Consider the following 13953-nt stretch of genomic DNA (forward strand, 5'->3'; position numbering starts at 1 on the left):
AAAATGTTTATATAGTTCAGGTGACGGTAAAGTTTAACAGCTGTTGTACCCGCGGTTGCCACGTGATTGGTTTGATAAAGATGACAGATGCGTGGCGTTTAGATACTTTACCATCTGACGTTTTGATTTTAATTTTCGATTATTGTCATGCATTTGATTTGGTACGACTTAGCGAAGTTTGTAAACGGTTCCATGATATTATACAGGAAGACACACTTTGGATCAAGAAGAGTAAGCTGCCGATTGTGACGAATCAAACTTCAAATAAGTTTCGCGAAAGGTATGATAGGTTACGGTTAAATATTTTTTTCTGTATATAACATATTATTTTTGTCGCTGTTTTTAGTTATCGTCCGTGAGGTGATTTTATTTGCACAATTCTGTGTGTTGCAAAGTTCATAATATGTGTTGATTCAAAAGACAAGAAGCTTTTACCTTAACATACATATGTACGAAATCTAAAAAGCTTCAGGTGGTTCCCAATTGTTCTATAGTACTAACAGTTAATTGTACATTTTATATTTATGTCATATATATTATACATTATATTATGTATTACATATTGATAATTAACATAACAAATAAATTGAAGGATCACTTACATTTTTTAGAAATAAATTACACTGTTATTAATCATATTACTACTAATTATATTACTATTAATTATAAATTTAAGTTATAATTGTAGTATAATATGACATATTAGTAAAGTTATGTATTAAACAGAATTTTATTAAAGTTTCAATATCTCAATTTAACAGGTGCATTTCATTACTAAGTTTACGTGCAAAATGGCATGTTTCAAACAATTGGCAATGTGGCAAATACGAGAAGAAAGCTTTCTTCTCTCAAAATGCAAAAGTTATACCGCATATTCAATTAACCAAAGATATTTTATGGTGGAGTGGTGGAAATCAATTGTATGGTTTTAGACGTACTGAACCATATCCACATAATAACCGATTTTTTATTCATGATAATATTACGAGTACTATTTCCAAATTTATTGTCAGGAATGATTATATTATTACAGGCCATAGGTATTTAGCCATAGGCTTCGTATTAATCAAGATAATAGCAAAGCTGACATCTTATAAAATATTATTTTATATACGTGCCATTTTTTACAGAGATGGAAGTATGCGATTTTGGACAAAGCCACAAATTAACCGAATCATAGATTTTTACTTTAGTATAGAACAAGCACATTCTAGAAGTCTAAATGCATTGGATGAAACATTTTCAGCTATTATATCAGGTGCCGGTGATGGTACCGTGAAGGTATAATTTTAAATATTACTTCAAAAAGTATATAATTAATCCTTTTTGGTCGTAATTTCTGAGGGCATTGATCTCGCCAATACTTCAATGTCTGGCAATACCCAGACTTCGACTGGAAAGAGTTAACATTCGAATAATATTATAATAATATCTAGATTTGGACACCTCTTGGACAAGGGATCTCAAATGTACCTTTAGCAACGATAAATATTGCACAGTGGGTATGCTCTCTTTCAATTGATCCAATGAATGAAAAGGTTGCTGTAGGTACTGCTGGTAGTTGTGATATACCTCATCTTCATATATTTAATCTTGGACAGTAAGCTATTATTTAAATAAACGCAAATTGAAGCTCCGAGAACGCCTATATAAAATTTATGTTTCATAATAATTTCAGTTATACCAAATTTGATACGTTAAAGACAAATAAAAAAGTACATGCAGGGACATTAGATATGGTTTGGGATAGCCCACAAACTTTACTTACCTGTGGATATGATACTTATATTCGGAAATGGGACTTGAGGTAAATATAAATATTTCTTATCCTAAAATAATAGCATCATTATTTTTACTGAAAAATAATTATTCTAGGACTGGAACATGTGCATATTCGTGGCGAGAACCAACAGATGCAACTTTATACTGTATATCATCAGACTATCAGTACACTATGATTACTGGAACTAAATTTAACTGTAAGGCTGTTCTCTGGGATCAAAGACAAAGAAATTATGTACAGGTCAGTACTGTCGTTATTCTTATACGATATTCGATATAATATGCAGTTTATATATCGTATACAATAACATTAAATTATATTTATAACATGTTTTTACTTTTTACAGATCTACTTCATGAATCTTCATAGAATGTCCAGTCCTACTTATTCTGTCAGCTTTGATAGTACACATTTATATGGGGCAACAGATCAACATTTAGTCGAACTAAACTTCTCAGGATATTCGTACAAAAAATCCAATTACAAAGAAATTCTGAGATATGAATACACAGAACCAGTTACTAGCTGAAACTGTATCGTGTAAAATGAACGTGTAATATTAAGTACACTAACATGCAGGAATATTTGGACCCTTTCAGATTGTTGCAAATATATACTCATATTATTTGCAAAAATGTTATTGCAAAAAAAATACTCTTGAAAGAAAGCTTTTTAATTTAATTTTGGCCTCTGATTTTATCTCAAACAATCATATATAGTTAAAAACAATAAATAAATTATTAAAATAATAGTTAATATTAATTACTATAAATAAAGGAGCAAAAATTTTAAGTGGGTTAAAATTGTATTTGTTTAATATTAAAACAAACATCAGTTATGGCAAGAAACAAAAAATTAACAGTAGAGAAATATTATTCTATCATAATGTCAAAAATATAATAGAAATATCAATATTTTGATTGGTTTGTACCAGAGGTCCAAATAATTATGCACGGCAGTGTATATAAAATAAGAAACACTATACGACTGATATAGATTAAGATATTTTACTATTTAAATTATTGACAAATTTAATTGTAAATTAAAAAGCACATCACATTTGCAATAATTATTAACACTTTATTATATCAACAGGTATTAATTTCTGCAAAACTCTTTTTCTTTTAAATAATCGTTATAAAATGTAAAGAATTTGATTTAATGCACGCATAATTATACAATTCATTAGTAAATTAGTCAGGAACATTTTTTGGTTTTCAACCTGAAGTATATAAGAAACTATCTGCAATTTAATAACACTAGGAAAAAAGAACTTGTAATACGTAAAACTAAATATATTTATTCAAACTGATTTAATGCGTTTGTTCCTTCGCCCTTTTATATTTCATAATACAGAAACTATTTTTGTTACAATTAACTTCTCTTGTTATAAATAAGGATATGGATACATTCAGACATTAGATGTTGCAAATCCAAACCCAAAATTAAGTATTGCGTTAAGTAACTTCTTATGATAATCTATACCTCACCTGTCCTTGAAATAATCCTATCAAAGCATTTTTCTAATCATATAGTTTAGAATACCACCGTGTTTATAATACGTTAAATCTACTTCGGTATCGAATCGTAGGATTACTTCGAACCTTTTACCATCATCCGTAGTAATGGTAATTAGTTGACCAGGTTGAGAATTCTCAGGGACTACTATATCATACATTTCATAACCTGTCAATCCTAGGGTCTCTGCGTTTTGCCCAGGTAGGTACTGTAGTGGAATAATACCCATACCTACCAAATTTGACCTGGAAAATAGCAATGGCAATAAAATGTATATAAGGTACTCTCCTTTACATTTTGAAGGTTCTCTACAATGTAAAATTTTCTCTGATTTATTTTGTAATAAACAGTTACCTATGTATTCTTTCATATGACTCAGCTATAACCGCTCGAATTCCAAGAAGATATGGTCCTTTCGCAGCCCAATCTCGTGATGATCCAGATCCGTATTCTTTGCCGACAAGAAGTATTAAAGGTGTTTGATCTTTTGCGTATTTTTCAGCTGCGTCGAAAATATCCATCTAGAAACATACAGTTATGTTCAAAGATATTATAGAGACTAGTTTATTTGATTTTAATATGTCTACAAACCTCTTCCTTAGTAGGAATGTAAATTGTACGTGGTCCAGTTTTTGTTAGAAATTTGTTTACCAAACGAATGTTAGCGAACGTACCTCGTGCCATTACTTCATCGTTACCTCTACGTGAACCGTAAGAATTGAATTCTTTTGGTGTCAATCTAAAAACGGAAACGTAACAAATGGATCAAATAAAAGATTTATTTATCTTCTTTACTCTTATCCTTCTTTACTTGTACTTTAAACGTACCCACGACCTGCGAGATATCGTGCTGCTGGGGAATTGCGTGCAATACTGCCAGCTGGACTGATATGATCTGTTGTAACAGAGTCGCCAAGATTCAGAAGAACGCGTGCTTTGGTAATTGGTTTGATTTTTGTTAATTCCTAATTACAATAAAAATAATCTCAATTAATTCTAACTTACTTATCAAATATAAAATAACGTGTCTCTAAAAATTAATAGATTTATGAAGTTGTATATAGGTACGTAATTTAGTGAACAAACTTTGCCAATGTGTTCTATAGATAAAATAAGACTAAAATGTGACAAAAATATGAAATGCAATAAACATTGATCCTCTTTCTTTTAATTTAATACAGGATAAGGCAGGATATATACATAATATTTGTAGTACTTTTGTGTTGATACAAGATACATATTCGTTCCAGTTTCGTTCTTGCGAAGTCGGAAGTCACGATTTTCAGAATGTAGCAAATATTTATACGAATCATGAGTATAAAGATGTGCATTTCGTTTATGAATTGCGTGCCGAAAGTTCTAGAAGTGTCGTTAGAAAACATCAAGAAATGTTCTTTAATAAAAGAGTAACACGTCACATAGTGTTCGTCTACAATAAATTTATACTGATAAAATAGCTTTATACTGATAAAAGCGGACGATACTTCGAAATATACACATTTATAAGTATTGGGAATACCAACGGTCAAGGAGGAGATTAACAGAAGTGCAAGAAGGTACAGAGAAAGGATAGCAACGCACCCGAACCGGCTGACAGCGGAAACGGTCAGCGCATCAAACATAAAAAGAAGATTAAAAAGGAAACACTCAACAAATCTCACAAAGGACGTAATCTAACATACAAACACTCACCACACTAAACAAATCAATCAAATTCGAAGATGGTATCCCACTGGGGATAGCCATCCACATGCTATATTGCTATTTCACTAAGCTATAATATTTTACCAAATGTCCTACTGGACAAATTGTAAAATGTAAATAAATAAATAATAAAAAAAATTTATAAGTATGTATAGGTTTACGTTTCATATTTTTGTTATAATCTTCCAATGTAGCTATGGGCTGAAGGATGAATTTATGAACTTTTTGCTACATAACTTGTTGTAGGCTTGTTTTTATTTATAAAACATACTGGCAAAGTTTGTACACTAAACTACGGGATGATCTTTATAATATAATATTCACCTTTTGCAAATTTTCGAAGTATGGTGGACTCTTTATGTAGGTGGAACTTGCATCCCATGGATATAATGTAGAATCTGGAGCTAGCAAGTTTGCCCAGCTAGAGCTACCCTGTTTAATTTTACTATAAACTTCTGTAAACATTGCCGGAATTACGAATTTTTGCTCGACAACTTGAATTTCTGATCTAGTAGGCCAAATATCTTGTAGGTATATGGGAGTGCCATCCGCTCGACGACCTGAATATTATGAGCATTATTATGAAATTTTTCAAAGACCATAAAATTAATTAAATCATTCATTTACCAAGTGGTTCTTTTTCAAAGTCTATATCTACCGTTCCAGCAATGGCATAAGCAATTACCAAGAGCGGTGATGCTAGGTAATTTGCTCGTGTGTGCGGATGAATTCTGCCTTCGAAATTTCGATTACCGGACAATATACCACAACATACAAGTGCGTTCTATTTAAGTAAAACAAATAATTAGAAGAGATAGAAATTATTTACGTTGTACAGGAGTTGAGGACATTTAATATATTATTACCTTTTCAATACTTTCAACAATAACATCTGGAAGAGGACCGCTATTGCCGATACAAGTCATGCATCCGTAACCGACAACATCAAATCCTAATTTTGTTAAATATGGAATCACTCCACTTTCCTCCAAATAATAAGTAACGACTCCAGATCCCGGAGACAATGATGTTTTAATATAAGGCGCAACGCATAAACCAGCTTCAACAGCATTTTTTGCAAGGAGACCTAAAGTTATAAGATTCTATTCTACTAAAAATATTCAATTTTTAAATATGAAATTTTAATTATTTTGATAATATATCTTAGAACAGCAGTTCCCAACTTTTATGCTACTACGCCTCCCCGATAAAACCTTTTTCCGTGCTCGCCTATCTTTTATTTTTTTAATAGATATGATAATAGAGGCAATCATAATGTAGACATTAAATAATAAAAACTGTATTACAAAAAAAAAAAATGAAAACTACAATTAACAGAATAATAACAAGGTTGTGCTATAACATATACGTGATATTATAATATGAAAAATAATATTTTATTAGAAAATTTTGGGGCCTCCCCTGGCAATAGTCCGCGCTTCCCAAGTTGGAAAGCGCTGACTAAGAACGTGAATTGTTCTTTACGTTTCAATGGGTAATAAATAAACGTCAAGGTGAACATATTTTGTAAAAGAAATTACCTGCTCCAAGCATGACACTGGGGTTGCTAGTATTAGTACAACTAGTAATGGCAGCAATGACCACCGAACCATGCCTTAATTTATAGTCTTTCCCTCCATACTCAAACATACTTACGGTATCTACTTTCTCAGGGCTTAAACCATACCCTTTGAATCCTACCTGAAAATAAAAATAATTTATTAATAATATGCTTTCCTACTATTCGATAAAACAAGATTGAGATATAAAATAAAAAAATATATAGAAGTATAGCATACATAAACAATTAGTTTTTGTAGATAGGTTTAAAGAAGTTTATATGAAAATATAAAAATGAAAAATCATTTTTTCGCATCATAGATTGTTTCAAGGAATGACAATCTAAATCCTTTCGTACATCAATACACGAAAGTTTGATGACCTACGAGCATGATTGCACGTAGAATTCATTGTCCGATGATTTGCTGAAGGCGCAGTCTTATATCGCAAAACGGCAGGTCCCCAACTGTTTCGACATTCAATGTCCAATATATAAAGCTTTATTTTTATTTCATTCGTATGTAATTATTTATCTTACACGTTTAGAAATAAATAGGATGTTTCATGAATAGTGAGCTAGAATTTTAGTATAAATTCAAGAGATTAGGCATCGAAGCAAGTAAATAAATTTATATAATCACATGTTCATGAACAGATTTCTCAACGCGAGAATTGATTGTAATTTTAATAAATAAAAAAAAATGTGAACAGATATATAATATATAATAATATATAAAGATAAAAATTAAATAATCTACTTATATAAAGTATCATTATAAAATGTTCATACATTTGGCACGAACATCACTCTAATAACGATTATGATATGAATCCTAAATTAAATTATAATTAATAAAACTTTAGACAATATCTATATATGTATACATATATATACATTTTTGTCCAATTTTTTTAAATTACTGAAAATTTTCAACGCGAGAATTGATTGTAATTTTAATAAATAAAAAAAAAAAGTTTTTTTTTAAGACACCCTATATATTGTTATATTGATGGTAGTTTCACCAATATAATAAAATTCCATAAATTCACAGAACAGTAATCCGAAGACAATTAGTGACATTTTCTTTCGGAAACACAGCTGTTCGAATATTCTTAATGATGTCTCCGTTTACCGAGGCTCTTAAGGTCACTGTAATTACTTTTGGAACTTTGGAATCGTAAACACATTTTCGATGTCTAAATTCTTGAAGACCCTTTAGCATGGAATACGCATTATTTCAGACAATTACCGGCAACGTTATCGTCCGAACTTTCCCTCGCATTTAGGGATTACTTCCAGAAATTCTATACGGGCGAAACAGTTATTTACAATTACCTATAGGTTCACGAAACCTAGGACCCAAAACCTAAAATCTAATCTCTACTAGAAAATATTTTCTATAATATGAGTTTCAAAATAATGTATTACTGAAAATTCACAACGCGAGAATTGATCGTAATTTTAATACATAAAATAAAAAAAAAAATAATATGAATTTTTTATAATATGATATATGTTATTGTAGAAAAAAAATGTAAGCAAAGTTTGTATAAAATTCATCAGATATTAGAAATTTTATTTTTTATCTGAAGGGACTGCAGTAAAGAAACAGCTTCAGTACTAAGTAACTTGATCACACCAATAAAAAATTAATCAAAATCAAATCACTCTTTCAAACATGCTAACATTAACTCAAAATAGTTTTACTCTTTCAAACATGCTATACATTCATAATAACGAACTTTCGCATTTTTGAAAATACAGGATTTTTAAATATAAAATGCTCCTATACCTATACCTGTGCTTCTTCTTCTCTTCCAATAAATACAATTTAAATACTAAAACTGTCTTCTTATTGCTACAAACTCTTTAATTGCTATGCATATGATAGAAAGGGATTTTACAGAAATAATTTCAGTAGAGAGAACAAGACCAATCGTTTGCAATATAAGGCACGGCGAATATCTGTACATAAGACGGTGGTATGCAACAAAATGCGTGAGCTTTGCAAAATGAATGGATGTTGTATCAGCAATTTCAGCGAGGTTGCACGTCGTTCGTAGCCTCATCGAAAACAGTCGCCCGTGCTCTCCGCGAAATTCAAGATCGATCGATCATCGGTACGTATAAAATATTTTTTATATACGGAGATCGGTTGCGGTTGCAATTGTTATAACATTATCATCAGCCGTACATATGTAAATTCTTTACAGCCTCTCAATGACAAAGATATTCTAATTTGATATCTGACTACTTTGTTTTTAAGAATAATATATATAAAATTAAATTTGTAAAAAATTATATTATGTTACCAAATCAAGGTTCTATAAAAGACATAATATTTTCAAATATAAATCAACTTTTGCTTTTAAATAAATGTATCAATTTCATTTGTAACTTGAAAATCTCTAAGTACGTATTTTGAGAAATTCTAATTATCCTATTCTCTTCTCAATTTTAGTTCTTTAATTTTCCCTTTCCTTTTTATTTGAAAATCGTTTGATACCGATACTCGTGGATTAAGTCTTCGATTGATATTGATACTCGTAATTTCTTAGGATTCTTTCAGAAAGAAACGGTATAGTTCTTGGGCCGCATCCATCATGGCCGAGTCAAAAATCCGACGACAAAAGGGCGTTGAATTTCATGACACGGATGAACAGTCAGCTCTCTATGATTCACGTGGATGAGTTTTCAGCAAATGTCCTTACTGTGATAGCATAGTAATGCGATTCCGATGTTGAACATCTTTCAATAGAAATCGATCGATCCCTTGTTTTTAAAATCATGCGAGCTTGTTGTTGCTTCATCACGTTCGCACGATTATCGTTACTGCTTTTGACCAATATTTATGTCGTGATGGTCAACCATTAACATATAATAATCTAAAGTATACAATGACTGGATCATGTACATAAACGTAACTCATTTTCAAACTAGCAATAAATGAAGGTTGTTCATGTAAATATTGCGCGATTTGAAAAAGGATAACACTGCCTTATAACTGTCATTTTTAAAATCATCCGCTGAAAACATTTATTAAGAACTATTTATCTTGTGAATTGACTGCGGGTTTTTGTGCAAATTCATATTTCTAAAAATATAATTAAAAAAATAAAATCTCAGTAGAAAATTATTTTACCTACCAAGTATCATAGCAAGCACAATACTTTGGATTTTTATATTGCCTACATTGCGTGTACGTTTTTCACTTTCAACTTTCATATAAATGCATAAAAATCCACGATCTACTTATAAATAATTTACTAAACATTTTTTTCTTATTGTTCAACAAACGATTAAGTTAATCAACTCAGTAATTATAATTATATTTATTTTATACTAAATAATAACCATAGAACTATAAGATTTGTTTTTGCCAATATTTCTATATTATTCCTGAAAACAATACGTGATTTCATTTTAGTTGTTTGCAGGGAAACATTGTATGCACAATGACCTCATCGAAAAATCTTTGTCTACCTGAGGAAGGTATACGAAGTTCATGGAATGTTCACCAGGTTGGTCGGCATTGCTTAAGGAAAGAGGGTGGGGGTACCTCCAGGGAACATATAAATGAGACAGACGAGCGTAAAGGGTCATTAGTGTGCAGTTAACAAGTGCGGATGACTAGTCTAGTGGCTTCAACTTCAACTTCGAGCAAAAATTAATTTTCGTAAAACATACTACATATCGTGGGAGTTAAAATCATTACTGCTTCGTCTTTGTGATAAACTGTTCTTGAACTATTAGTGATCTGTTATTAATCTTAAGATTCATTGACGATCGGTATAGTCACTTTGCTCGTATTCATCCCCCAGTATAACATTCGTATCAGTTAAAGAAGTTCGGCAGAAGAAACATTCTACATGCTTGAAGAACAATATGGAGGCTGCTATCGGATGAAATCTCGTCCGGTGTGGTTGAGAAGGAAGCCTCACCGGGTAGGATTCATCCAGTGTCCGCCTCCGTTCTCCAATTGTTATTAAGAGGTATTTACGAAACGTATACTCTCGTTATTAGGGACGAAGTATTCATCTAGTACTACGTTGCAAAGAAATCGTGACTAGATCGAAATACTCGTCTTCAATAGCGAGATTCATCATCCACAAGTGTGTTCGTCCAACTTCAACATTTCTACCAAATCGTCTCGTTTATTTTTCCTTGGTGATCTATTTATATGGTGAATCGAAAGGCCATAAAGCTAGACCAGCAAGGTGGGATATACGAGACATATCTTCATGTAACATAGTGAAGCATAATGATTATATACCAAGGTACAAGGTAACAGGATCTCTCTCCAAATATTTCAAAATCGCGCTTTGTGAACTCATATACACGCCACAGATAATCGTCTTTTAGATGAAAGGATCCCAAGGAACTCTGCTGTGATGTGTCGCCCTAACAGATTCATATCACAGCAGTAGTTACTTAGGATTCTTTCGCCTTTCTCCACTGGGAAACTTTAGTAAGCACATATCACGCTTCGAAATAGCACGCAGAACGACGCGCTTGGGAAGACGCAGAAAAATGCACATGCTTTCAAGTACAGCATGGGATAAACATAATCCTGTTTGACGCTAATAATTAATCGTCACTGGGTTTTGTTTGTCCCATACAAGTACTGACCAATCATCGCTATTGCATGTTACTACACAATCAAATGCCCTGCACAGCGGATGTTAATAAATTGGCACAATAGCATTCTATGGTAAGAATATTATGATAACTTAAAAATCCTACCTTATTAGTAAGGCACTTCCTGAAGTCTGCCTTCATATCTACGACAGACACTCGATCGTGAGGCCTCTTAGGGCCACTAACGCTAGATACAACACTTGCTAAATCCAAAGTGACTGTCTCTGAGAAGACCGGATCTTGGTTTGGGTCGTCATAGTTCCTCAACATGCGTACACTACTAAGATATTTCTCTATCATATTAATATGTTCGTCAGTTCGTCCTATAAAAGAATTTTATACGTGAATTGGATTGTAGAGGTGTTATTGCCAAGTTTAATATTCTTCTTATAGTTTGTATACCTGTTTGCTTTAAGTATGCTAAACTCTGCTGGTCAATAGGGAAGAATCCAACCGTTGCACCATATTCTGGGCACATGTTCGAGATTGTTGCGCGATCTGCAATACTCAATTGAGAAACGCCTGGACCAAAGAATTCTACAAATTTTCCAACAACTCCAATCTGACGAAGGTGCTGCAATTATATGAATAAATTATTATATAAATAAATTATAAATCTTTTGTATTATTAGATTCACAAATATTTTTTTAAAACTAGGAAATTTTCTGCTACCTTAGTAATTGTAAGAACAAGATCTGTTGAAGTCGCATATTGATTCAAGACTCCTTCTAATCTATATCCCACTACTTTTGGTACTACCATTGATATCGCCTGGCCTAACATAACAGCCTCAGCCTCAATTCCTCCAACACCCCATCCAAGTACACCAAGACCATTGATCATAGTTGTATGGGAATCTGTCCCAACTACACTATCAGGGTACAACATATTGTTCGTATCAAATACAACTCTGGCTAGGTATTCCAAATTTACTTGATGTACTATTCCACTTCCCGGAGGTACGATTAACATATTTTGAAACGCTTTGGCACCCCATTTTAAGAACATAAATCGTTCCTTGTTTCTTTCGAATTCGAGATCTTCATTTTTTTTCAAGGCATCTTTGCTGGAAAAAATCACTGTTATCAGAGCTATGTTATCTTTATTACCCAATATAAAGCTATTATCGCTATTTTAAATATTCGTGTAATATCGTTCATATTGATTCTAAAAGAAAAAAAGAAACAAAAATAGATTTAGAGTTGGCATTATTATGTAATCATATTACACAAAAATACGAAATTATCTTTTTGATTCGATAAGTACACACTTTATACTTTACTTTTTTTGTCAAATTAAATATGTAGCAAAATTATTCATTTACCTTCTAATAAAGTCAACTTGTATTGAATGATCAATAACAAGATCAGATGGACAAATAGGATTTATTTTCTTTGGATCAGATCTTAGTCTTTTCACAGCATCTCTCATAGCTGCAAAATCCACAACTGCTGGCACTCCAGTAAAGTCCTATTTAAAATGGAACTTAAGTCACTAACAAAATCATAAACACATAAAAGTTGTCTTTTATAAAACTATTTACCTGTAATATTACCCTAGCTGGTTTAAAAGCCACTTCTGTTCCTTCTTCAAGAGCCTGATTATGTTCCCAATCTGAAATCTTTTCAACATCAGATTTCTTTACCTGGAAATTATCACAATTTCTAATTGCACTTTCCAAGAGTACTCTAATCGAGAAAGGTAATCTGTCTGTAAAAACATCCATCTTAAAAAATTGTAATTCTTTTATATGAGATGATATGTTTAACAATTCATTGATACATACCATATTTTTTTCCAATATTAGTAATATCAAAATACTTATATTCCTTAAGTCCAATTTTAATGGACTTCATTAAATGATTGTATGGATTTTCGTCTGAAAATAATTTGCCATATTAAAATTGCATTAAATAAAGATATTATTTATTTCCTGAAATAGAAAATATTGATTTTGAAATTAGAATATATACAAAATTATAAAACAATCATATACTCTCTATAAAATAAATATTTAGTATGTAGCATATAATATCAAACTTCTTTTCAAATCTTCAATTCTTCATTCATATAATTGCTTTAGTTAAAATTTAATTACATATTACTTAATTACTAATTATAGAAATTATACTTCATCAAAAATCGAATGATAGCTGTCCAGAAATTATCATTTAATTTTCTTTCTTCAACTGTTGAGGCATTTTAAACAAGAGAATGTGTAAAAAATATTCATGCAATGCAGTTGTCAAAATAACAGGTGTCATAAAATTATAATCAATGTCACATTGTATTTTCTACTTAAAATAAATTTATTTGACTTTATATATCGAAATGACTAATTTAAGATTCTCATGTATTGTCATGAAAAAATAACATAGCAAAATGAAATTTGAAAAGATTGTTTTTCCCGGTGATTTCTTAAATTAGGGCAATACATACATAATATTATGCAAATTTCATATTGTAATAAATTACGAAACATTTTCTTTCAATAGGATATAAAAAGGTGAAATTAAAACAATAAATTATAGTGTAAATGCGTTTTTCATTTTTTTAATTATTGTAAATCTATTTTAAAAATAAATGAAAATAGACAAGGCAGATCTTGACACTTACCAGCCATGATTGTCACTGTACCAGTCACGTCGTCCAATTCGCTTACGATGTGATATTATTTATACAGGGTGACGAACACATACGTTACAAAAACATTCTTTTTTTTAGAGAAATTTATTTGCCTACATTTTA

The 13953-nt window shown here is 31.2% G+C and overlaps 2 protein-coding genes across 2 annotated transcripts; one reads left to right on the forward strand and one right to left on the reverse strand.

Moving 5' to 3' along the window:
* Window positions 1-5: 5 nt before the first annotated feature.
* LOC117230690 (F-box/WD repeat-containing protein 4) lies at window positions 6-3095 on the forward strand. Its single transcript, XM_033488387.1, has 7 exons — window positions 6-280; window positions 762-1040; window positions 1131-1281; window positions 1437-1600; window positions 1679-1807; window positions 1876-2023; window positions 2130-3095. The coding sequence occupies exons 1-7, from the start codon at window positions 81-83 to the stop codon at window positions 2310-2312; spliced, it is 1254 nt and encodes a 417-aa protein (XP_033344278.1). The 5' UTR covers window positions 6-80; the 3' UTR covers window positions 2313-3095.
* Window positions 3068-13951, reverse strand: LOC117230685 (cytoplasmic aconitate hydratase-like). Its single transcript, XM_033488370.1, has 15 exons — window positions 13822-13951; window positions 12992-13084; window positions 12749-12915; window positions 12530-12675; window positions 11878-12271; window positions 11607-11778; window positions 11310-11527; window positions 6547-6706; window positions 5872-6092; window positions 5633-5789; window positions 5330-5565; window positions 4130-4266; window positions 3893-4040; window positions 3656-3822; window positions 3068-3546 (listed from the first exon to the last, which is right to left on the reverse strand). The coding sequence occupies exons 1-15, from the start codon at window positions 13826-13828 to the stop codon at window positions 3294-3296; spliced, it is 2676 nt and encodes an 891-aa protein (XP_033344261.1). The 5' UTR covers window positions 13829-13951; the 3' UTR covers window positions 3068-3293.
* Window positions 13952-13953: the final 2 nt, after the last annotated feature.

This window comes from Bombus vosnesenskii, unplaced genomic scaffold, assembly GCF_011952255.1.
Source record: "Bombus vosnesenskii isolate JDL3184/JDL3185 unplaced genomic scaffold, Bvos_JDL3184-5_v1.1 scf7180000013267, whole genome shotgun sequence".
NCBI classification, from domain to species: Eukaryota; Metazoa; Arthropoda; class Insecta; order Hymenoptera; family Apidae; genus Bombus; species Bombus vosnesenskii.